The sequence below is a fragment of the Podarcis erhardii genome (genome assembly GCF_964252035.2).
Source record: "Podarcis erhardii genome assembly, chromosome: 8".
Taxonomy (NCBI): domain Eukaryota; kingdom Metazoa; phylum Chordata; class Lepidosauria; order Squamata; family Lacertidae; genus Podarcis; species Podarcis erhardii.
Window position 1 is genome coordinate 6,543,197 of NC_138499.1, and position 22,801 is coordinate 6,565,997.

The 22,801-nt window shown below is 43.3% G+C and overlaps 1 protein-coding gene across 5 annotated transcripts in view; it reads left to right on the forward strand.

Annotated features, from left to right (window-relative positions):
* The window catches only part of SLC45A4 (solute carrier family 45 member 4), a 114,347-nt gene that overhangs the window by 57,569 nt on the left and 33,977 nt on the right, over positions 1–22,801 (forward strand). For 3 of the 5 annotated variants that reach the window (XM_081874213.1, XM_081874212.1, XM_081874214.1), the window contains 2 exons: positions 11,189–11,318; positions 18,970–19,634. In XM_081874213.1, coding sequence (XP_081730339.1) covers positions 19,394–19,634 — 241 coding nt within the window. In that variant the 5' untranslated portion in view covers positions 11,189–11,318; positions 18,970–19,393. The remainder of the gene's footprint in view (positions 1–11,188; positions 11,319–18,969; positions 19,635–22,801) is intronic. The other 2 variants (XM_081874216.1, XM_081874215.1) reach the window with 1 other exon arrangement.

The following is a 22,801-nucleotide window of genomic DNA, read 5'->3' on the forward strand; positions in this document are numbered from 1 at the left end:
CACTGTAAACGCAAATTATATACGGATTTTCCGTATGGAAGACAGTTCCATGGTTTGAGAGCCCTGGTGACTACTTGGTGCAGAAGACATTAATGGACCACCATTTGTGCTAAGTGGGAGCTTTTGTGGTGTTCAGGGGTGGGTGGGATTCTCGATCACAGCTGTGGAAGAAAGGGGCAAATTTCCCTCCATACTCTGGTCCTGATGAGAATAACATCTATGACGAAACATATTGGGAGGCAGCATGCCTCTGAACACGGAATGGCGGAGATTCAGAAGGAGGGAGGGCACAGTTGTGCTCCTGCTTGCAGGCTTCCTGTAGGCACCTGGTTGGCCACTCTTGAGAACAAGATGCTGACCAGAGGTAGGCCTTTGGTCTCCAGAATTCCTCCTATGCCCTGCTGGTCACCAGATAGGGCTGAAGGTTGTGCCAGCAAAAGTGTGTGGGTGAAACTTTGGTCAGGTTGTTTCCTCGATGGTGACATTTGTACAGTTTAAAATTCCCAGTTCTCCCATATAGCTTTAGCTCTTCACCACTTCGCTTCTGAATCATCTGCATGCGCAATTTGAAGTCAAACGTCTCTTTCCTCTGGTTTACTATGCCCCATATACCTGAAGGAGCCTCTCCACCCCCATCATTCAACCCGGACACTGAGGTCTAGCTCCAAGGGCCTTCTGGTGGTTCCCACACTATGAGAAGCGAGGTTACAAGGAACCAGGCAGAGGGCCTTATCAGTAGTGGCACCCGCCCTGTGGAACACCCTCCCATCAAATGTCAAGGAAATAATTGTTTGACTTCAGAAGACATCTGAAGGCAGTCCTGTATAGGGAAGTTTTTAATGTTTTGTGCTGTACTATATTTGATGTTTGACTTTCTTGGAAGCCCCCCAGAGTGGCTGGGGCAACCCAGGCAGATGGGCAGTATATACATAATAATAATTATCATTTATTTTTAGTAGTAGTAGTAGTAGTAGTAGTAGTAGTAGTAGTAGTAGTAAAGGGACGTGGGTGGCACTGTGGGTTAAACCACAGGGCCTAGGACTTGCTGATCAGAAGGTTGGCGGTTCAAATCCCCACGACGGGGTGAGCTCCCGTTGCTCGGTCCTGCCAACCTGGCAGTTCGAAAGCACGTCAACGTGCAAGTAGATAAATAGGAACTGCTACAGCGGGAAGGTAAACTGCATTTCCGTGCGCTGCTCTGGTTCTCCAGAAGCGGCTTAGTCATGCTTGCCACATGACCCGGAAGCTGTACGCCGACTCCCTCGGCCAATAAAGCGAGATGAGCACCGCAACCCCAGTGCCGGCCACAACTGGACCTAATGGTCAAGGGTCCCTTTTACCTTTACCTTAGTAGTAGTAGTAGTATTGGCACGGCACTATGCATAGCATTTGGAAAGGGTACGGACCACCCAACTCAATGCATTCAAGAAGCAAAAAATAGTTGGTAAACTCTGTTGGAACCAGATCTAATTTAAAACTGCTACAGACTTGAAAAATGAACTATAGAGCTATAGGGGAAGCTCCTGCAGCAGTCTTAGTACAGGCTTTAACACTGTAGGAGTATGTTCTAACTGAGAGAAATGACTAAGTATCAAAAGTTAAAGGATACCTGCTTAAGCTGCATATAGGTTGCAAAAGCAGATTTTGGAGCTTTTCCACGTTCTGGCATCAGTACTTGTTTCGCCCAGCCTATGAGACAGGAAGTCAGCTGTGAATATACCACAGCTGCTACTCTTGGAGCTCTGCAGATGCTGCAGACTCCACGAAGCACTTATTGCACATAAACTGCTGTTTCGAAACTGGGTCAGCCGTGTGTGCGCTGCAGCATTTCTGACTGCATGCTTTTTGCAGAGTTGAAAATCGGTGCCCACACTCACCATTTGCCACGCTTACTAAAAAAAAAAAAACCACCTTAAAAAGCCAGTTGCATAACAACAGGACCATCACCATACTGCTTGGGTGTTTCGTCATCCTGATATAACAAAAACATTCATGGCTTAACTCTGCTTTGTTGCTGCTGCAACGACATCCATGTTTTTTAGTGGTGTTGTATGTGCAGTCACTTCATTCAGCATTTTTGCACAATAGAATGGGTGCATGGGGGTTTAAGGGATATATTTATTCAAAGGTTGGATATGCATTTCTAAAACAAGTTGAGAGCCTCAGTCCAGGTCCCTTATGTCAGAATAGGCAGACTTCAAGCTTATCAGATCTACCTCTCCCCCACCCACCCAAACCTCAAGATCTACCAGCCAGATGGGTGGGGTATAAATAATGGATTAATAATAATAATAATAATAATTACCATTATTATTACCAACCAGAGCAAATACAGTTAAAATTAAAGAACAGGATGCTTCTGAGCCTATAGATTTGTTTTCAGTATGAGAACTGAGCTCAGTCCTCTCACACAAGTCCACTTTCGGTTTTTCTTGTTTCTTAGCCTGATATAGGGGGGAGGGAGTTGTGGTGGTGTTAGACCAGTTGGGGAAACCAAACCTAGAGGACCAGTGATTATATACAACAAAACAAATGAAGTCAAGGTCTAGATCATGGGTAGGTAACCTAAGGCCCAAGGGCCGGATCCAGCCCAATCACCTTCTAAATCCGACCCGTGGAATCAGCGTGTTTTTACATGAGTAGAATGTGTGCTTTTGTTTAGAATGCATCTCTGGGTTATTTGTGGGGCATAGGAATTCATTCATATTTTTTTTTTCAAAATATAGCCCAGCCCCCCACAAGGTCTGAGGGACAGTGGACCAGCCCCCTGCTGAAAAAGTTTGCTGACCCCTGGTGTAGATAAATGTAATATATTTCCTAGGTGTATGCATGCATGAATTTAAACACAAGTATCGGCCACCACCATTTCCACTTTGCACAGAACGAGCAAGGGACAAAGCATGTAGCTGGCATTGCAAAAGGAGTATTTCTTCATAAAATACTTCCCCTGCTAGCGATGGATAGCATCATGGGATGGGAAGGGGGAATATTGATGCCAGCTGATTCTGCAACCCCATCTCTCATCCAGGTCGTGTAGATCACTTGCCTGATGATATTGTTGTGGTAGTTATAGTACTGTCCTCCATGGACAGAATGGTTAGTTCTTCATTTCTTGCTGCCTAAAAGCATAGAAATGTGCTTGAGTGTATTAAAAAATGAATCTGGAACTTTGACCATAGGAAACTAGATGCAACATCTTTTAAAACTGGTATGGGGAACCTGTGGCCCTCCAGATATTGCTTGACTACAACACGCATAATTCCTGAGTACTTGCCATATTGTTTGAGGCTGATGGACATCGGAAGTCCAACAACCTATAGAAGACCACAGGCATTCCATCTCTATTTTAAAAGCAGAAAAGTCAGACAACTAACTCCTCCGCTCAACAGGATTGAAGAACTAACAAGCACCTTAAATCCATGGTTGTCAAGTACATTTGATGGGGTAGGCCAAGGTTGTATCAGCCACTGTTAGCCCTTTTAACTAAACGGGGGACAAGAGTTCATGGACCAAGTAACTTTGAATATCAGGCACTGGAGGCAAGCAGGGGAGAGGGGCATGGTGCCCAGCTTGTGTTTTTCCAGCAGCCATTGGCCAGGCCATAGTTGAAAGCAGGGACTGAGTGGTTCCTAGATCTGATTTAGCAAGCCCATTGTTAAGATATCATAAGTGATCTGGAATTCCCTTTGTGGTGGGGGATAGTTGAGCTGACAGGCATACTGGAGGAGCTGGTGGAAGCTGGCTGCTTCAAGGGACTGTTTCTGAAGACATAATCTTGTGACCTACCAGCAGGCGCTGGTTTTAATTCATGATTTTGAGTGGTGAAGTTAAAACTTGATTTTTCAAAACAGAGAAAGGGTCGTTGGAGTCACGCACCTTTCGAATGAGAAAGCAAAATAAGCCAGGCTTCGTCTTGATATAATCTTTAGTTTCTTTCCTTCCTCTCTTAGGAAAGCAAACATTTTAAGAATGTGAGGATCTGCTAGCAATAAAACACCATGGCATAGAATTAGTGACCCCAGACGATTGGCTGGAATCCTTGAAAAAGGGCTTTTCACTGTCGAAAACACAGTATTATCTCCTCCCAGGACATCCAGAACTAGTCTTAATCCTTTGCCCGTCTGTAAAACTAAATTTTTTTGTTGTTTAGTCATTTAGTCATGTTCGACTCTTCGTGACCCCATGGACCAGAGCTAGCCAGGCACTCCTGTCTTCCTCTGCCTCCCATCAAACTCATGTTTGTAGCTTCGAGAACACTGTCCAACCATCTCGTCCTCTGTCATCCCTTCATATCATGTATTGAGAGACATAGTGCCTCAAGATTAACAGTCTAATAAGTAACCTAGTTAATGGAGGGAAGGGAAATGTTATGGGGCCCTAATATATATATTTTGTGCACAGAACCATGCAGCCCCAGTTGGTTAAAATGTAAAGCTGAGACATTTTTGAAGGTATGAGTTGTAACTCAGGAGCCCCAACCCTTTAACCCCAATCCCAAAAGCTGTGGTTGGCTACAGATGAAATGGTTACGGAACAGGCACCTCCTCTTCAGCCAGTTTGCATGTTCAGAGATCTGGTTCCCAGTCATAGTTCAGGACCAACAGCATATTTGAAAGCAGACTCCCAAGTAAAGGAATATAGTTAAATACAATACCTAAAGATACGTCTGAAGTTCTTTGTGACTGGAAAGAGGAAGGGCCGGGAACTTATATAATACACATAGATCAGTCAGCCCAAGTGGTGGTTTTACTGTAGTATCTTGGGAAGAAGTCTCTGATGCTTTATCTGGAGGTGCCAGAGACCGAAACAGGAACTCCATGTGCAAAACATGTGCTTTGCCAGCAGACAACTGTGGCTGCCTCCCCATTATAAATTACAAAAGGTGGTATGAAATGTCCTTGCATTTTTCCCCTCTGCGGAAATCTTAACTCCAGCCTTGGTATGTCTAGCCGTATCAAATGATTGATGAATGCCATGCTTGAGTTTCCAATATTACCCTGGTTCACAAGTCTCACTAACCATAACTTGAACTGTGGTTTAATGTATTTATTATTCTGTGCTTTTTTTGTAAACTGTTTGGAGGCTTCTTTACAATAAAGCAGTATAAATTTTGATAAGTAATGTGAATGAGCAGGATGTTGGTGCAAGCTGCTCAAAAGTTCACAGAGTGCTCCTCCCCTGCTCCCGCCAGCTCCACTGCAGGTAAATCACAGAAAAGTCGGACTTTTGGTTTGCTTTCCTCCACACCAACCACATGCAGCAGCCGAGATTCATTTGGGGCTTACCCCTTGAGCCACAAGGATCAGATCACATAACATAACAAGCCAAACCCCGGCTTGGTTCGTCTATAGCATGGGTAGGCAAACTAAGGCCCGGGGGCCGGATCTGGGAGGGCCCGCGGACGGTCTGGGAATCAGCGTGTTTTTACATAAGTAGAATGTGTCCTTTTATTTAAAATGCATCTCTGGGTTTTGTGGGGCATAGGAATTCATTCATATATTTTTTTTTTCAAAATAATTAGCCTGGAGAAGAGGAGGTTAAGGGGTGATATGATAGCCATGTTCAAATATATAAAGGATGTCACATAGAGGAGGGAGAAAGGTTGTTTTCTGCTGCTCCAGAGAAGCGGACACGGAGCAATGGTTCCAAACTACAAGAAAAAAGATTCCACCTAAACATTAGGAAGAACTTCCTGACAGTGAGAGCTGTTCGACAGTGGAATTTGCTGCCAAGGTGTGTGGTGGAGTCTCCTTCTTTGGAGGTCTTTAAGCAGAGGCTTGACAACCATATGTCAGGAGTACTCTGATGGTGTTTCCTGCTTGGCAGGGGGTTGGACTCGATGGCCCTTGTGGTCTCTTCCAACTCTATGATTCTATGATAGTCCAGGTCTGAAGGACAGTAGACTGCTTCCCTGCTGAAAAAGTTTCCTGACCCCTGGTCTGTAGCATGGTAGGAGTGAGGGAGGGCAATGGTTTAATGTGGCATGTGAGTTGTCACCATTTCATTATTGCAGCAGAATGCTTTGGGGCTGCTTGGAGATGAGTACAGAACCAAGGTTGAATTATTCAATTATAACCAGGATCTGTGGATCTCCAAGGCGTTGGCAACATCCCCCCAAGTGTTTTATCATAATACCTTGTGAGTCAGTGTTGGCCAAACTTGGCCCTCCAGCTGTTTTGGGGACTACAACACCCATCATCCCTAGCTAACAGGACCAGGGGTCAGGGATGATGGGAATTGTAGTTCCAAAACATCGGGAGGGCCAAGTTTGGCCATCCCTGTTGTAAGTGGTTGAGCTAGTCACTGTTCAGTGGGATTCTCAGCTCACCCAGCACTGGCCTTATGGAGGTGTGGCATATGATGAAAGATGCCGTAAGGCAAGGTTAGCTGTATGCTACTCGCGGCTCAGCACTGCATTGAGGAAAGTCAACGTTGCTTGGCATCAGTTGCCTTTATGTTTCAAACAAGGCAATACAGGAAGTTGTTAATTCGGACAACAACGGCAGCTTTGCTCCTCCACTTTGCATCAGCAAACACCAATTACGCGGCAGCAATGGCTGTGTTGATGCAGCTATTGAAAGGCAACAGAAACAGGACCTGTGGTGTTTGGCACACTTTTGGGGGTGGCATATGGCAATAATCCTCTAAATCTGAATAAAATCGCAACCAACAACGGTGTTTATGCTGCAGGATCAGAAAGTGTTGAGTTGGGTCCCAGAGTGAAGATTGCTTCTTTGAAGCTCAGAGCTGTGAAAGGAGCATGGAGCAGAGGGCTCTTCAAGCATGCCCCTAAATACATTCCGGACTTGCCTATAAAGACTTTTTAAAAAAGGTAAAGGACCCCTGACTGTTAAGTACAGTCGCAGACGACTGGGGTTGAGGCGCTCATCTCGCTTTACAGGTCAAGGGAGCTGGTGTTTGTCCACAGACAGTTTTCTGGGTCATGTTGTCAACACGACTAAGCCGCTTCTGGCGCAACAGAACACCAAAACCAGAGCAGTGCATGGAAATGCCGTTTACCTTCCGTCCGCAGTGGTACCTATTTATCTACTTGCACTAGTGTGCTTTCGAATTGCTAGGTTGGCAGGAGCAGGGACCAAGCAACAGGAGCTCACTCCGTCGCAGGGATTCGAACCACCAACCTTCCAAATGGCAAGCCCTAGGCTCAGTGGTTTAGACCACCTTGCCATTGGGCACAGAGTGATGGATTCTATGCTGGTTGTCAGAATTGGAAGCCCAAATTAATCAGGGGCCACTGTGGTGACTCTCTTCTTAGTGCAAGATAAAAATCAGGGGCTGGAAGGGGTTCTATTCCAGAAGTTATTGGCAAGAGGAATGCTTACAGTTATTGAGAGAGAGAAAATAATAATGGTTTTCCACCCTGGCACTCTTGGCAAATATACCTGAGAATTAAATATGGCAGTTCAGTAGAGCAAGTTGAGAAGTTTTTATATTTGAGATTAACTTTCTCTGTGTCTGCTTCGTGGGCTCCATACATTGCCAGGACTAAATATGAAAGGCTTGCCAGTGAACGCGGTTGATATTCTTAAGCCCATGGAAATATGTGCAGCCAACTGGAAAAAAACAAGGCAATAGTAGGAACCCACAACGAAGCTTGCTTGTAAAATAACGTCGCTCAAAACAGAAAATAGCCAGACTAGGATCTATGACAATTTCACTCAGAAAGGGGAGATTGGCCCCACTTGCCACATATTGCAGGATGCATGTCCTCTGAGCCAAACCTCCCTGCCCCTATTCCCTGTTTCAGTATCTCCCAGCTAGCAGAGGGTGGTTTACAATCTCAGACTCAAATCTCAAACCTTTATTGGCATATAGACAAGATTCCGAAAGGTTCAGTAGAATAAAATCGCTCGGCAAAGTCTGCATCTAATGATGAAAATACTGTTGTATAACATTCACGAATCCCCTTTGCGTGTTGCAGAAACCTGGCTGCTATCGCCATCTTACCCTTGTCCCAAGTAAACATTAGGAGGGCTACCCTGCAATTCGCCTTACTGGCACTCCCTCCCAACAACCAACTGATGAACGAATTTAGATCGAATTATCTGATACAAGGGGCAGTGCAAAAGAACATGCACAGGTGGTTCTATAGGACCCTACAGGGAATAGTCTCTCTGCGAGGGGCATTTTCTGGAATCTCCTATATATTGCTCTCTCCCTGTTACACTCACTGCCCCCGGGCCTGCTGGATTTTGCTTGAGATGCTATTTGACCCCCCCTGTATTTTTCAGCAAGGGTCATGACCACCTCCTACCTACCTTCTCCACTCCCTGCACCACCTTTGTTTAGGCTTCAAGGCCATGCACTTGTGGCTTAACCTCTTGAAATATACTCAGAGTCAAGAGTGGATTTCATGCTCTTTATTCAGCTCATAGTGGTGAGGAGGAATGGAAGTTCCCCCAGAATGTCTGCTTTATATACATTATGTACACAATGGGCCCCATGTGATTGGCTAATTCCGGGATTCTTCTGTAGGCCAATCAGGTTGCGGATTCACTTCCACCTGGAGCTGGATTGGGTGGCTTCTGTGGACCAATCAGACTGCTGCATTCTGGATCCTATTGTTCTAGGACCAATCAGACTGCTGCATTCTGGATCCTATTGTTCTAGGACCAGTCAGACTGCTGCATTCTGGATCCTATTGTTCTAGGACCAATCAGACTGCTGCATTCTGAATCCTATTTAACTCAGTACATAACACTCTTTACAATGCATAAGCAAGCATTAGCAATATTACATTACTTGAGTCACCTTACCACTGTCCAATTCTCATCTGGTGCATTTACAGTCATACTTTGCGCATGCACAGTATGCTGAATCGCAACATGCGCAGATGCAGGTTGCGAACGTGCATCCCGCACGGATCACGTTCGCAACCCGAGCGTCCACTGTATTCTTACTTACTTTTAAAAATGCAGTTGTGTTCTCATTTTGCATTCTTATGTTGCAGACCGCCCTGTGATCTTTGGATGAAGGGTGGTATGCAAATATAATAATATTTCCTTATTCAAAATAGAACCACTAAACATCTATCTGTCTCCTCCTCCCCCCAAGTTCCTTTGAAGTTGTGCTTAGGGTAACTGTGACTTTTGCCCACATAGGCCTATATGCAGTTGGAGTCATCCTTCTGATTAGTAAGCAAGGTAGAATATTTTACTTGTGCGGATGAAATGGTTTGAGCTGGCACTCCCGCAGATTGAAAACTGAATACAGGAAAGAATTGCTGGCACTCCTGCGCAGGAAGGCTCAGCCACGGCTGAGAGGATTTTTGCCTGGAATGTTTCGATTCAGCCTCTCCTCTTGAGGCTTGCTTTGGCGAGTGCCAGGCTGCAAATGCAGCTTTTTCCACTCATAATTTTTGTAGCTTTAAAGGGGTAGACAAACGCCCACATTCTGCTTGCTTCTCGTGTAAGATATTGAAGACCAACCTCGCTGTTTGTTTGAATGCTGTGCAGAAAGGAGGTTAAAGGCAGCTCTGACATGGGAAATAGATGCTGCTCTTTCAAAATGAAGGAACTGCAGCTACTGAAAATGTTTATATCTGCCAACAAATGCCCAGAGAGTTTATTCAGTAGGTGCATTTGCTAACAGCATTCCACTTGGTGGAACAAGCAGCCATCTTGTCTTATTGTGTGAAAGCCCTGCATCTGAAAAAGGAAGCTCTTTTGGTTTGCTAAGTACCTTTTTATGCCAGAAGTGGGTTTTATGCATATTTCACAGTGAATTTGGACAAATTGGATTGATGACTTAAGTTATTCACAGTATCACTGGCTGCTTTTTTTGCTAGACGTTATCTGTAGCAAATAATCTTTAAGAGGCTGGTAAGTGCCCACAATACTTATCCTCTTACAGTGTAGCTTATATATGTGTGTGTAAAAGTCAAACACATGTTTGCCTTCCTACTACGATCTTAGCTTTTGACACAGGCCCCCTTCTCTCTTAATTTGGTGGAATTAACATCAGCATTGCCAGATTAAAGCTTTGGAAGAATCCCAATTACCCATCTTCAAAGCACACACATTCGCCACTTACAGAATTTGCCTCTGGGGCTTTTTACGGCCTGTTTACTTTTTTGAGTTCTCTGTGAGTGTTTCCACATAGAGATACTGAGACACGGTGGTTTCACATACTTCCGATAGCTGAGGCGCATTGTTGTGTTTGTTTGTTTTTTTGTGTTTTTTTTTTGAATTGGAAAAAAAGCCACATTTTTGCTCGTACACCCCAAAGTATTTTTTAAGAGTGTCTACCAATTAACTGCCTCCAGAAGAGTCCGTCTGTTTGTGTCTCTGCATGTATTATTGGCAGGGGGGTGGTGTTTTTCATGTTGGAAGGAGGCAATGTCTCGAAAACAGCAAGTCCTTGCACTGCCGCATTGGGCTTCCTTCAACAGTTGTTAACTCTGCTGGATTGGAAGCAATTGAATGATCCCACTTTATCCAATGCAGAAAACCGCATCTAGATAAGACTGATAAGACTGACATTATTATGATGATGATGGGAGAGAGGCAAAGCTCATGGTGGAGGTCATGTGGAGATGCAATTGGTATCCTTCTCTGGGTGGATACTTTGGGACCACATCTTAATTAATTTTATTAATTAAGATGTGGTCCCTAAACGGCCTCGGTCCTGTATACCTGAAGGAGCATCTCCACCCTCATCGTTCAGCCCGGACACTGGGATCCAGCGCCGAGGGCCTTCTGGCAGTTCCCTCATTGCGAGAAGTGAGGTTACAGGGAACCAGGCAGAGGGCCTTCTCGGTGGTGGCGCCTGCCCTGTGGAACGCCCTCCCTTCAGATGTCAAGGCAATAAACAACTATTTTACTTTTAAAAGACAACTGAAGGCAGCCCTCTTTAGGGAAGTTTTTAATGTCTAATGCTGTATTGTTTTTAATATTCAGTTGGAAGCCGCCCAGAGTGGCTGGGGAAACCCAGCCAGATAGGCGGGGTATAAATAATAAATTATTATTATTATTATTATTATTATTATTATTATTATTATTATTATTATTATTACAGTGCACAATATTATTACTACTACTACTACTAAGAAGGAAGAAGTCAAACCTCTGGAGTGGATGGTAGCGGGGAGTACTGGGTTACCTTAAGTTGTCGTGAGCCCTCTATTGATTGTCAAATGCACTGATTGTTTCCTCCTTTTGCATTTAAGATGCCCTGAGGTTTGTCGGTCTCATCACTATAGACGTTGCCTGGGTAAAACTCTTTACTGTGCCTCTTCATTTGCTCTGCTTGAGGAAGGGAAGCCAGCTGTGTTAATGCCTAGACTGCTTGAATGACAGGTAAAAAATGGCCACCCAATGGGTCGCTTGCAATAATGTTGTCTGAGAATGCTTAGACGTTTAATAAAAATTACTGGGTTTGTATTTTTCAGACCTTCGCTGTCTTTCCAGTGCAGAGTAACTGATAATTACTTTTCCTTTGTAATGCATGAAAGGAGAGTCCTTAATTGCCAGCCTCTATGAGCAACTATCTCGTGGCCATTTATATAAGCTCATAAGCATGCGTTGGTTCATTTAATTTTGTTCAGATTTTTTTTTCCTTGCTGCTCACTTTGGTCATATTCAAAAAAGGTACATCTCACACCAAACATACTCAGCTGCAAACGATCAAATTAAAATTGAATGTATATAGCTGGTCGCAACTGACACATGAGGCAGCCTTTTCTTGTAGATGGGAGACATTTTTTGTGCCAGGTTAATTCAGACATGCAGTGAGTTATGCAAGTCAATATAATTTATGCATATACAGTTTTTCTTCATGAACATGTTCATTTTGCTTGCAGCGGTCTGGGTAAAGTCTTTGGGTTTTGCAGAACTCTTTTTTGCAAGGAGTGAATTGGAAATGGAAAATAACCTGAGTAATGCAGGCACAGTTGAATAAACTTAAACTGCTTTTAAAATCAAACTCTAGTCCTTGGCCTCTTCTAGATTGCAGTGGTCTTTGGCATGCAAATCCAGCTTGCAGTGAAGGTGCAACAAGTGGCACACTTAGCCAAGGGTTGGTGGCATCCCTGGATGGGAATAAGGGGCCAACAGCGATAAGGGGCTGTGGTACAGTGATGTCTGAACTCATGTCTTGGCTTTTGTGTCTGTTCTGCACTGCTGACTACCTGAAAGCTCAGTAGCCTAGAGAAAAAGCCACACCACAGCAAGATATGTAGTACAGTGGTACCTTGGTTCTCAAACACCTTCGTGCTCAAACAGCTTGGAACCCAAACATTGCAAACCCAGAAGTAAGTGTTCTGGTTTGCAAACTTTTTTTGGAAGCCAAACATGCTCCGTTTTGAGTGTTACACTTCCGATTTGAGTGCCACACTTCTGTTTTGAGTGTTACGCTGAGGTCTGTCTGTTTTTGCTATTTATTTTGCGTTTTTGTTATTGTGGCGCTCTTTTTTTGTTTTTGTTTACTGATTGATTGATTGATTGATTGCATGACTGCAGTACATTGTTTATTGCTTTCATTTTATGGATCAGTGGTCTCGTTAGATAGTAAAATTCATGTTAAATTGCTGTTTTAGGGGTTGTTTTTAAAAGTCTGGAACGGATTAATCTGTTTTGCATTACTTTCTATGGGAAAGCACACCTTGGTTTAGAAACGCTTTGGTTTTAGAACGGACTTCCAGAACGGATTAAGTTTGAGAACCAAGGTACCACTGTACATATGTACTAAAGGTTGGGCATGAATCACAGAACTGGAGAGTTAGAAGGGACCCTGTTCCAACCCCCTACAGTGAGTGACACTGTAGTTTCTCCTTGTGGCCTTGGCTTGTGACACAGCCACCAAATGATTGGCCACACAACCGTTGAGGTATGGGCAAGTGGCTTTGGCTTGGTGATGAGACTTGAGGTAAGCCTTCCCTGTTTCCATATGGAATTTGACATTTATCCATTAGAATACGGGTAATTTTAGGAAAGGGAAGCCTCATGTAATCATCACACCGAAATCCTACAGCAGTTAAGACGCAAAGCATCCCATCCCATAGCTGCTGATCCCCAAAAGAGCACAAATTCTGGGTCTGGAGAGTTATTGCATGCATCCATACAGGCTGATAAAGAGAGATGTTGTCAATATCGTGAGACTAGAAGCAAGTCACATCTTGCTCCCTTTCCCTCTCCATTATGAGGCAATGGGCCATGATGAAAGAACTCTCACATTTCAAGCTGGTAACAAGGGGCACACAAAGGGCCTCTTGTAATCTGAGAGCGTACACCCATAGATGATACCTGCAATATTAGATGCTGAAAGATAGCATCTCTGAGATAATTCCCTATTCGCAAAGCTCTAAAGGCATGCCACTCCCTGGCCTATACAACATAGTACACACTGGGTGCTGTTGTCATGCTTGGCTCAGGGAGCCAGGCAAATAACTGCTTGCCTTCTGTCCTCCTTGGGCAAGTGCCATCCTAACAGCAACTGCAGGATTTCTTTGAAGCATTAAAATGGCACATCTGGTTTCCAGAATCTGAGCAGCACGGGTGCGCCATTGAAGTACGCAGGTGTACAGTTCCTGGGCCTGCCACACTAATGAGCCTTAGCGTTGAAGTTTCGATGCACAGAGGTTCACTTCTGCATAGGTTGCTTTTCGGTGTTGGCATTCAGGTTCTCAGGGCCTCCTGAGCACTAACTTGCCTCGAGCCTAAGCCAGAAAGTTTCTTCATAACATCAGAACAATGGCAGATCAGTAGGATAGATTTGATGTCCGGGACTCCTATAACATCAGAGCATCTGAGCAATCAAGAAAAGCAAAGGGGGAGACCACAGCTATCTGATACAAGAATCCAGGAGCAATAGGCACCACTGGCCCTTGATTCTTCCCATTTACAAATCTAATCCGTCTTGTGGACCTTTGCAATGACCATACAGTCTTTCCGTAAGTTAGGGTGTCTTATACAGTGGTGCCCCGCAAGACGAACGCCTCGGAAGACAAAAAACTCGCTAGACGAAGGAGTTTTTCGTTTTCTTAGCCGCTTCGCAAGACGCATCTCCCTATGGGCTTGCTTCGCAAAGCGTCTTCCCCGCTGTCCCCAGACCTCTTTTGAAGCAAGGGGCGGCGGGGAGAAGATCGCTTCTCCCCGTTGCCAACCCCGCTGTCCCCGGACCCCTTTTGAACCAAGGGGCGGCAACGGGGAGAAGCGATCTTCTCCCCGCTGCCCCTTCCCTTGCTTTAAAACAGGTCCGGGGACAGAGGGGAAGGCGCGCGGCGCTTCCCCTCTGTCCCTGGACGGTCTCCATAGGAACGCATTGATTGATTTTCAATGCATTCCTATGGGAAACCGTGCTAATTTCGTCTTGCGAGGCACCACTGTAAAGGGATTGCTAATTGTGATAGTCTTGCTTTAAATAGTCTTTCTTAAATGTTTGCCCTTGTAATCAATAATTGGCATAAGGTATAATTAAACCTGCTAACCTTTGCCTGGCAGCAAGACAGATCATGAAAAGTCAATGTCTTCCTTATCTTAGGGGATGTGAACAGACACGATACTACAGTTGCAGCCAAAGTTTTATTGCCCTTCCAGGCCATTGCAAAATGCTAGAGAAGCAAGACTCTGATGGGCATGAAGGGAAAAGGGTGTTGCAAACTAATTTAGGAATATTGAAAATGGGTCACCATTTACAAGTGCTCCCCAAGGCCCAGTGAGATCCTGTGGAGGCAATTCATCCATGATGCTTCATGTGTTCGGTGTTAGCATACAATCCCGTTTTCCTTCAAAATGCAACTTATCATTCCAGCTACTTGGGCTGGTCCAGTTAGGTGCAGAACAGCCAGTTGCCTTGCCTTGATGGACTTATCACTCTCCTATTTGTCTCTGAGTACCAAACTGTTCACTCAGTCAGGATCCTGCCGGAATGTCTATAGTGATCCACACTCATTAGGAGCCCCGCAGGATCAGACCAAAGGTCCCTCTTTTTCAGCATCCTGCTTCCTATAGTGACCAGTTAGATGCCTTGGCGAAGTCCACAAACAGGGTGTAAAGACATGGACGCATTCTGTTATTTTCTTCCCCTGGATGTCTTGGATTCACTGCCATGCCGTCACTTAAGCATGGAGGTTCCATACAAGCAACATAGTCATTGGTATGCCTAGCCAGCCACCACTTGTATGAATGAGGGTTGTATTCAGGCCTCAGCCTAAATAGAGCAGAACTTGGAGTATCACTTTGCACACCGTGCCGTGTGCCAGCCTTGCAGGAGATCTTATTGCTAGCAAAGTCAGAAAACAGCAACAACAACCTGGGATCTTATTAGGTTGCTTGAGCTCATTCCCATAGGAATTTAGATCGGTGTTGGATAAAACTTGCTGTGTTCATCCATTCCTGGAACGTAGGAGTTTAAAATTCAGTGCGCGGTTACTCATTTTGGACTGATGCTTCTCTTATCAACACTTTTTATATTCAGAAGGTGTAAGTTAGTTATTTTGTTTCAACTTCATATCATAGTTGGAAGGGACCCTATCTTTATGCATTAGTTAGTATTTCTATCAAGGCACTACAACCCAACGCCTACACCCATTATTACAACAGTGATTCTATTCTACATACAGTGGTACCTCGGGTTACATACGCTTCAAGTTACATACCCTTCAGCTTACAGACTCCGCTAACCCAGAAATAGTGCTTCAGGTTAAGAACTTTGCTTCAGGATGAGAACAGAAATCGTGCTCCGGCGGCGCGGCAGCAGCAGGAGGCCCCATTAGCTAAAGTGGTGCTTCAGATTAAGAACAGTTTCAGGTTAAGAACGGACCTCCGGAACGAATTAAGTACTTAACCTGAGGTACCACTGTATTTAAGTAATCTAGCTATTGGTATCTTGGTTGCCACTATTAGATCTCTTTTTCAGTTTTTAAATCATTGCTGTCAATAGTTGCAACAAGTCCAGTTACTATTATGGAACAGTAGTAGAATTGTGCATGTCTGAATAATCATGCTTCTAGTTCTGGGGACATTTGATTCCTGCTTTCGACAAGCAGGCTGCAGTACTGCATGGCAAGCTGATTTTGAAACCGAGGGAACTTCAAAAGTGGCTTGTGATGTGGCCTGGAGGTCTGCTTTTGAGAAGGAGCAGCCTTAACCTGTAGCACTTTAGATCCTGAACACAGAGCATGACAATTTCCCGGAAATATCTGGAATATTGTAGCTGCAAGCTGTGCCCGTGCAGAATTTGGCGAAATATCCCGTATGTATGACAGTGTCGGTTTTGCCCAAAAAAAAAAACCAAAAAAAATTCAACAACTTCGGCCTCAAAGAAGCTCAAAGCTCAACAATTTTCCTTTCTGGATTTTCACTTTTTGAAAAAAGGCAACCCTAGCTATGCATAACCGGGTTTGCGTTTTGCAAGTGATTTAAAAAGCAAACACATAATTTGGCATCATTTCTTGTTACAGGAGCAGATTTTTGTTTTTAATACAAAACAATTCGCAGTGTCAGTTTCTGGTGAAAATCAGGTCATAGAATCATAGAGTTGGAAGAGACCACAAGGGCCATCGAGTCCAACCCCCTGCCAAGCAGGAAACACCATCAGAGCACTCCTGACATATGGTTGTCAAGCCTCTGCTTAAAGACCTCCAAAGAAGGAGACTCCACCACACTCCTTGGCAACAAATTCCACTGTCGAACAGCTCTTACTGTCAGGAAGTTCTTCCTAATGTTTAGGTGGAATCTTCTTTCTTGTAGTTTGGATCCATTGCTCCGTGTCCGCTTCTCTGGAACAGCAAGCTCAGAGTCTCAGGTTTCTTGAACTGCTATAGGCCAGCCCTGTGATAAGCTCCACAATTGAATAACAGAAGCTGAAATATTTGTCCACAAGGAACTGCATTCACATCCCAGTGAAGTCTCCCTTTTGCCATTCATTTGCTCCCGTTTAATGTGATTGCCTGTTTGGTTTAAATGTAAGCTGGGTTTCCTTACCAACACATCCCCACCAGCAATGCATGCAGCTTTGATGGACGGCTAGATCAATATGGAATAATTGAGCTAATAAAGGGACATCTTCAGTCAAGGACTCTTCTTCCCTGGTTTCTAAAAGTTTCTAATGGTTGTGCAATAGCACATTTCACTTGTTGGGCTCACATCTTGTTTGTTGTGGGAGAGACTTGTACCGAGCACAACTGCCAAACAAGGTCAGCAACAACAGAACATATCTGCATAAAGTATCGTGAGTGTTTATGACTAAGGAATCTGCCAGATCATTTCATATCTTTGAAATTATCGCTCTGGAGATTATAGGCCTGAACTTGCATGTTTGTGCATCTTTCTGACCTAGAAAGATAAACCATTGTTGTCACTTGTGATCCACTGATAATGGATGGAGATAACAGTCCCAGCATTGAATTTCCAGAAAATGGTGGCGGTGGGGGGGACTGAAACATGGGAATGTTATTATCATTTCACCTTCTTGCAGTCCACAGTGCTTTCTTTGATTCATGTATATTGGTGCATAATAATCTGTGCAGAATTAGATGCAAATTGGACAGAGCAGAGAATCATTAAATAACTCAGATTGGCAGTAGCTCACTGTAAACAGTGTTGACGTCCTAAATTAGGGCTGTATGCTTTAGTCACTGAAAGCTATCATTTGTTTTTTAAGCAAATCATATAGTTAACTGAACAGCTAGATTTGAGCTCTCAAACCTACCCTTTCTGGACAACCCCGGTGTATTCTACTTGCAGTAGTACATCCTAGAAGTCTGCTCAACGATACTGATATATAATTAACAACCGGTGCAACTGTGACTCTTACCAGGACTAGCAAGTGTTATGTTTATTCCCAGATATCAACTTACAAATTGCTTTTTTAAATTGCTTTTTTAAAAAGGCTGTCTCTGCCCTCAGGCTTAGCCTTTAAAAAATGACACAAAGGGAAGATGGATCGAGAGGGTGGAGGAAATAAGCATATTTGAGTACTTGTTCTCAGTTACAGAAACTTTTTTGAACTGTAATTGGGTACAGCCTGATCAGGAGAATTGAACAGCCACAGCCCTTTCAGTTGCCTCAAGCTGCTTGACAAAGTTGAGGATATCTGTTCGATCCACCTTGCTGAAGCTTAGTAAGTCTGGGCCCTTAAATTCATTGACTGAAGAAAATATAAATGTACTAAATAATATAACGAAAGTCACTTAACGTGGAGCCATAGATTCCATGGTGCTATGTGTTCACAGTGAGAGCATAATTTGGGGACATGTCCATAAGTGTGGTGGAAGAGGCCTTGATTTGACTTCATTTACATTCCTAGAATAGGGAGAGGAGATGTAGCTCGTCTCAAGGTGCCCTGATGGTCTGTGACTTGCAGGGTGGATTTGATTTAAATCAAATCAATTTAAATCACTAGTCAGTAAGACTTGATTTAAATCACTTTTTTAACAGAAAGACTCATTCTTGCTGGTATAATCTTAATATTTACAGCCAGGTGAAGGTTTCATTTTTGGAATAATAAATTTTCAGAGTAGTTTTTACAGTTATATCAAAAATTATTGATTTGGTTGTACTATGAGAAATAAATAGACAGATAATTATGAAATCATTGTGAGGTTTGATGAGTTAGCTGTTTATATTTGGAAAACTTTTCTGCTGTACTTTATTGGAAGGAGAGAAAAAATCATTTCCTTAATAACAATTATAACAATTTTATTTAACTAAAACAATAACATTACAGCATATGTATCCATGTTTCTTAACTGATGTGTTTAGCACATTTTTTAATAAGAAACAGACTGAGTTTTAGCACACATGAAAAACTTAAAACAAATCCTTATTTCCTGATGAATAGCCTTTGGACTATAGTGTAACTTAAATAGAAAACTATCTATAGAAAGATTTTTCCTCAAAGAATTTTATTTTAAAAATCCAATTTAAATTTTAAAAATCCGTTAAAAAAAAATTAGAAATCATTGATATTTATCCACCCTGGTGACTTGCCTTTTGTCCTTCTTTGCAGATTAATCAGCCACTCGATGGGGATTACCAGTGGAGCAGCTGTTTGTGTCACCTTTCCACCTTTGTGTAGCAAGCAAAACAACTTCAGCACCTCTTCAATAATAATTATGAAACTGGTATTAACTGAATGGCAATTATGGATTTTTAACTCTAGTTCACAGTAAGCAAAACGCAAGCCCAGCAAGCCATATGTTGAATTTCCTACCAAATATAGCTTTTTGTTCCTCTGAATGTTTCAACGCCTACACACGAAATTGATGACGGAACCTGTTCGTAACGAGGGGAATTACAAATATTGCTTGCACGAGGAACGCGACGCCATCAGAAAGAGAAGACACCGTAACTTATCGTTAGAGATGATAGTGTTATTTATATAGGTAGAATAAATAAATAAATATATAAATATATATATTATATATATTTTTATGGTAATGAAGATGGCTCCCCAGAATGCTGACTCGGAATCTATGCAAGTTCAAGAGCTACCCGTGGTTCAGCTTCAGAAACCGGAAAACGAGAATGAGAGTAAGGAAGAGACCATAAGCGAAGGATCCATAGACCGGATACCTGTACGTCTCTGGGTGATGCACGGGGCCGTGATGTTTGGCAGAGAATTCTGTTACGCCATGGAGACAGCTTTGGTGACGCCAGTATTGTTACAAATTGGTAAGTGGAATTGCATAACCATGAACAGTCGCCATCGTTCATCCTCTGTTATCCATGAAACAGCAGGACACGGCCCTCTGGAGGTGTTCTCTGATTTTGCTATAACCACCTCTTCAAGAGGCAAGCAGAGACCATGGCATACAAGCCATTGGTTCTCAATAATCCACTCCTATGTTGGAACCCTCAATCCACATCAGTGTAACCGGGAGCCATGCGGGTTGAATGGATCATGCAATTACTTTCCATACCAGTGTCTTGGCTCCAAGGGAGGTGCCATGCTGATGGGAGAAGTAACCCCATCATCCAGCCACCAAACCCAGTTTGCCTCCCTGTGTGCCAGCCAATCGCCATGTTACAGTGGTTTATGGATCGGTTTCAAGTCAAAAGTATCATTCAACAAAACCATAGTTCAGGAAGGAATATCCAAAGCCTACAAGGCTGGTATGGTGGGGTTGGGAGTTAGAAGGAACTGTAACTTTCACTGAATCAGGCAGGTTTGTAGCTATCATATGAGGAAATTAACTGATTCCATTATTGGTGTGTTTGTGTTTCCTAAGAGTTACCTTAATTTTTCTGCCTTCTGTGCCTTCCCCTTTCCCTTTTCTACTTTCATCCTTAGAGGAATTGCAAAACTTTTAGCTTCTGCCAGGGTGGATTTGATTTAAATTACCGTATTTTTCTCTCTATAAGACGCACTAGACCATAAGACGCACCTAGTTTTTGAGGAGGAAAACAAGAAAAAAAATATTCTGAATCTCAGAAGCCAGAACAACAAGAGGGATAGCTGCGCAGCCTGCATTCACTCCATAAGACGCACAAACATTTCTCCTTAGTTTTTAGGAGGGGAAAAAGTGAGTCTTATGGAGCAAAAAATACGGTAAATTGATTTGAATCACGATTTAATTCACTAGTAAGTAAAACTTGATTTAAATCATTTTTTTACAGAAAGACTCATTCTAATAACAACAACAACAACAACAACAACAACAACAACAACAACAACAACAACAACAACAATTTATTTGTACCCCGCCCATCTGGCTGGGTTTCCCCAGCCACTCCAGGTGGCTTCCAACAATAATCTTAATATTTACAACCAGATGAAGGTTTCATTTTTGGAATAATAAATTTTCAGAGTAGGTTTTACAGAAGTCACCAGACCCTTCTCTATAGTGAGAAGGTGGGGAGGGGTATTACTCAGAAGGGTGGTGGGAATGGGTGATTGGCAGATAGCTGTGATGAGCCTGTTGACAACTCTTAACCTTCTCACTATATAGAAGGGTCTGGTTAAAACAATAACATTATAGTATATGTATCCATGTTTGTTAACTGATGTGGTTAAACATTTCTTCTTTTAAAAAAGCTTAGACTGAGGAAATCCTTATTTCCTGATGAATAGCCTTTGGACTATAATGTAACTTAAATAGAAAACCATCTTTAGAAAGTTTTTTTTTCCTCCCAAAGCATTGTATTTTAAAAATCCAATTTAAATCAAGAAATCCGATTTAAATTTTACAATTTTTTGATTGATTTTTTTAAAAAAAAAATATTTATTTATATCTACCCTGGCTTCTGGTCAAGGCCGATATCACCAGCAGCACATCCAACTACATGTTGCACTCCACTAAATTACCCCCCTCCCTTTCCAATAGAGTCATCCCATTATTGCCTCCCCAGGTGTGCATTTGGCAATCCTAAAGGATTTAGCTCTCTGCTGTATTTATGGGTAGGCTAGTTTGTTCCAGGCTTCAAAGGAAAGCCCAGCGTTCATTTATGAGAAAGTGATGTTGAAAGCAACTTTGAAGTGGTGGTGACACAAGCGCTGGTCTGGGCTACACCGAGAATGCCTCGCTCGGAGAAGGATCCCCAGCTTCCTAAGAGTAAGAGGGGAAATGAGCGTTGGGGCTACTGCCATGTTAGCAGCAGCAGAACAGCTTCTTTAGCTAAAGGAGAGGGAAGCAAAGAGCCAAGGCAGTAACATTCACCTTGGGTGACACAGTGCTTTGTGTTAACCTGTGCAGGACCTCCCTAGGTGTGCGGACTGGGGCGATCACCCCCATTCACCGCACCCAAAGGACACTACTGGACACATGTTTTTGTACTCATTCCTGGACTTTTGTGGTTCTAGGCCTTACCTGTAGCACACTATTGAGCCGTTCTGCTTTTTCTGAAGTTCATAGAATCATAGAGTTGGAAGAGACCACAAGGGCCATCGAGTCCAACCCCCTGCCAAGCAGGAAACACCATCAGAGCACTCCTGACATATGGTTGTCAAGCCTCTGCTTAAAGACCTCCAAAGAAGGAGACTCCACCACACTCCTTGGCAACAAATTCCACTGTCGAACAGCTCTTACTGTCAGGAAGTTCTTCCTAATGTTTAGGTGGAATCTTCTTTCTTGTAGTTTGAATCCATTGCTCCGTGTCCGCTTCTCTGGAGCAGCAGAAAACAACCTTTCTCCCTCCTCTATGTGACATCCTTTTATATATTTGAACATGGCTATCATATCACTCCTTAACCTTCTCTTCTCCAGGCTAAACATGCCCAGCTCCCTTAGCCGTTCCTCATAAGGCATCGTTTCCGGGCCTTTGACCATTTTGGTTGCCCTCCTCTGGACACGTTCCAGTTTGTCAGTGTCCTTCTGGTGCCCAGAAGTGGACACAGCACTCCAGGTGAGGTCTGACCAGAGCAGAATACAGTGGCACTATTACTTCCCTTGATCTAGATGCTATACTCCTATTGATGCAGCCCAGAATTGCATTGGCTTTTTTAGTTCCCCCCAGGTCATTGCAAATCCCTGTTCAAAAGCCAACTATTTCAGCTATCCTTGAAACGTCAACTGACTCACCACATTTTTAAAGTCGCAATAATGTTGGTCTTCCAGTACCAAAGTCCATCTTCTTTCAAAGTTGACTCAGCTCTTGAAGTTCACGTTACTCAGCGAATAATACATATACCAATGTCTCCTGATGTTTTGATGGTTTGAAGCTGTTGCTTGTGCAACAGGAGTACAGTAATGCTTAGAATCAGATTTCAGTTTAGATGTTCCAAAGCCTAATCTAAGTCCTCGTCTTTTTTTTAAGAAGCCCAGGTAGAACAGTAGATCATGTCTCATTCACATATGCAGAAGACGAGGGGCCAAGTTGCTGTGTGGCCTTGGGCAAGCCAC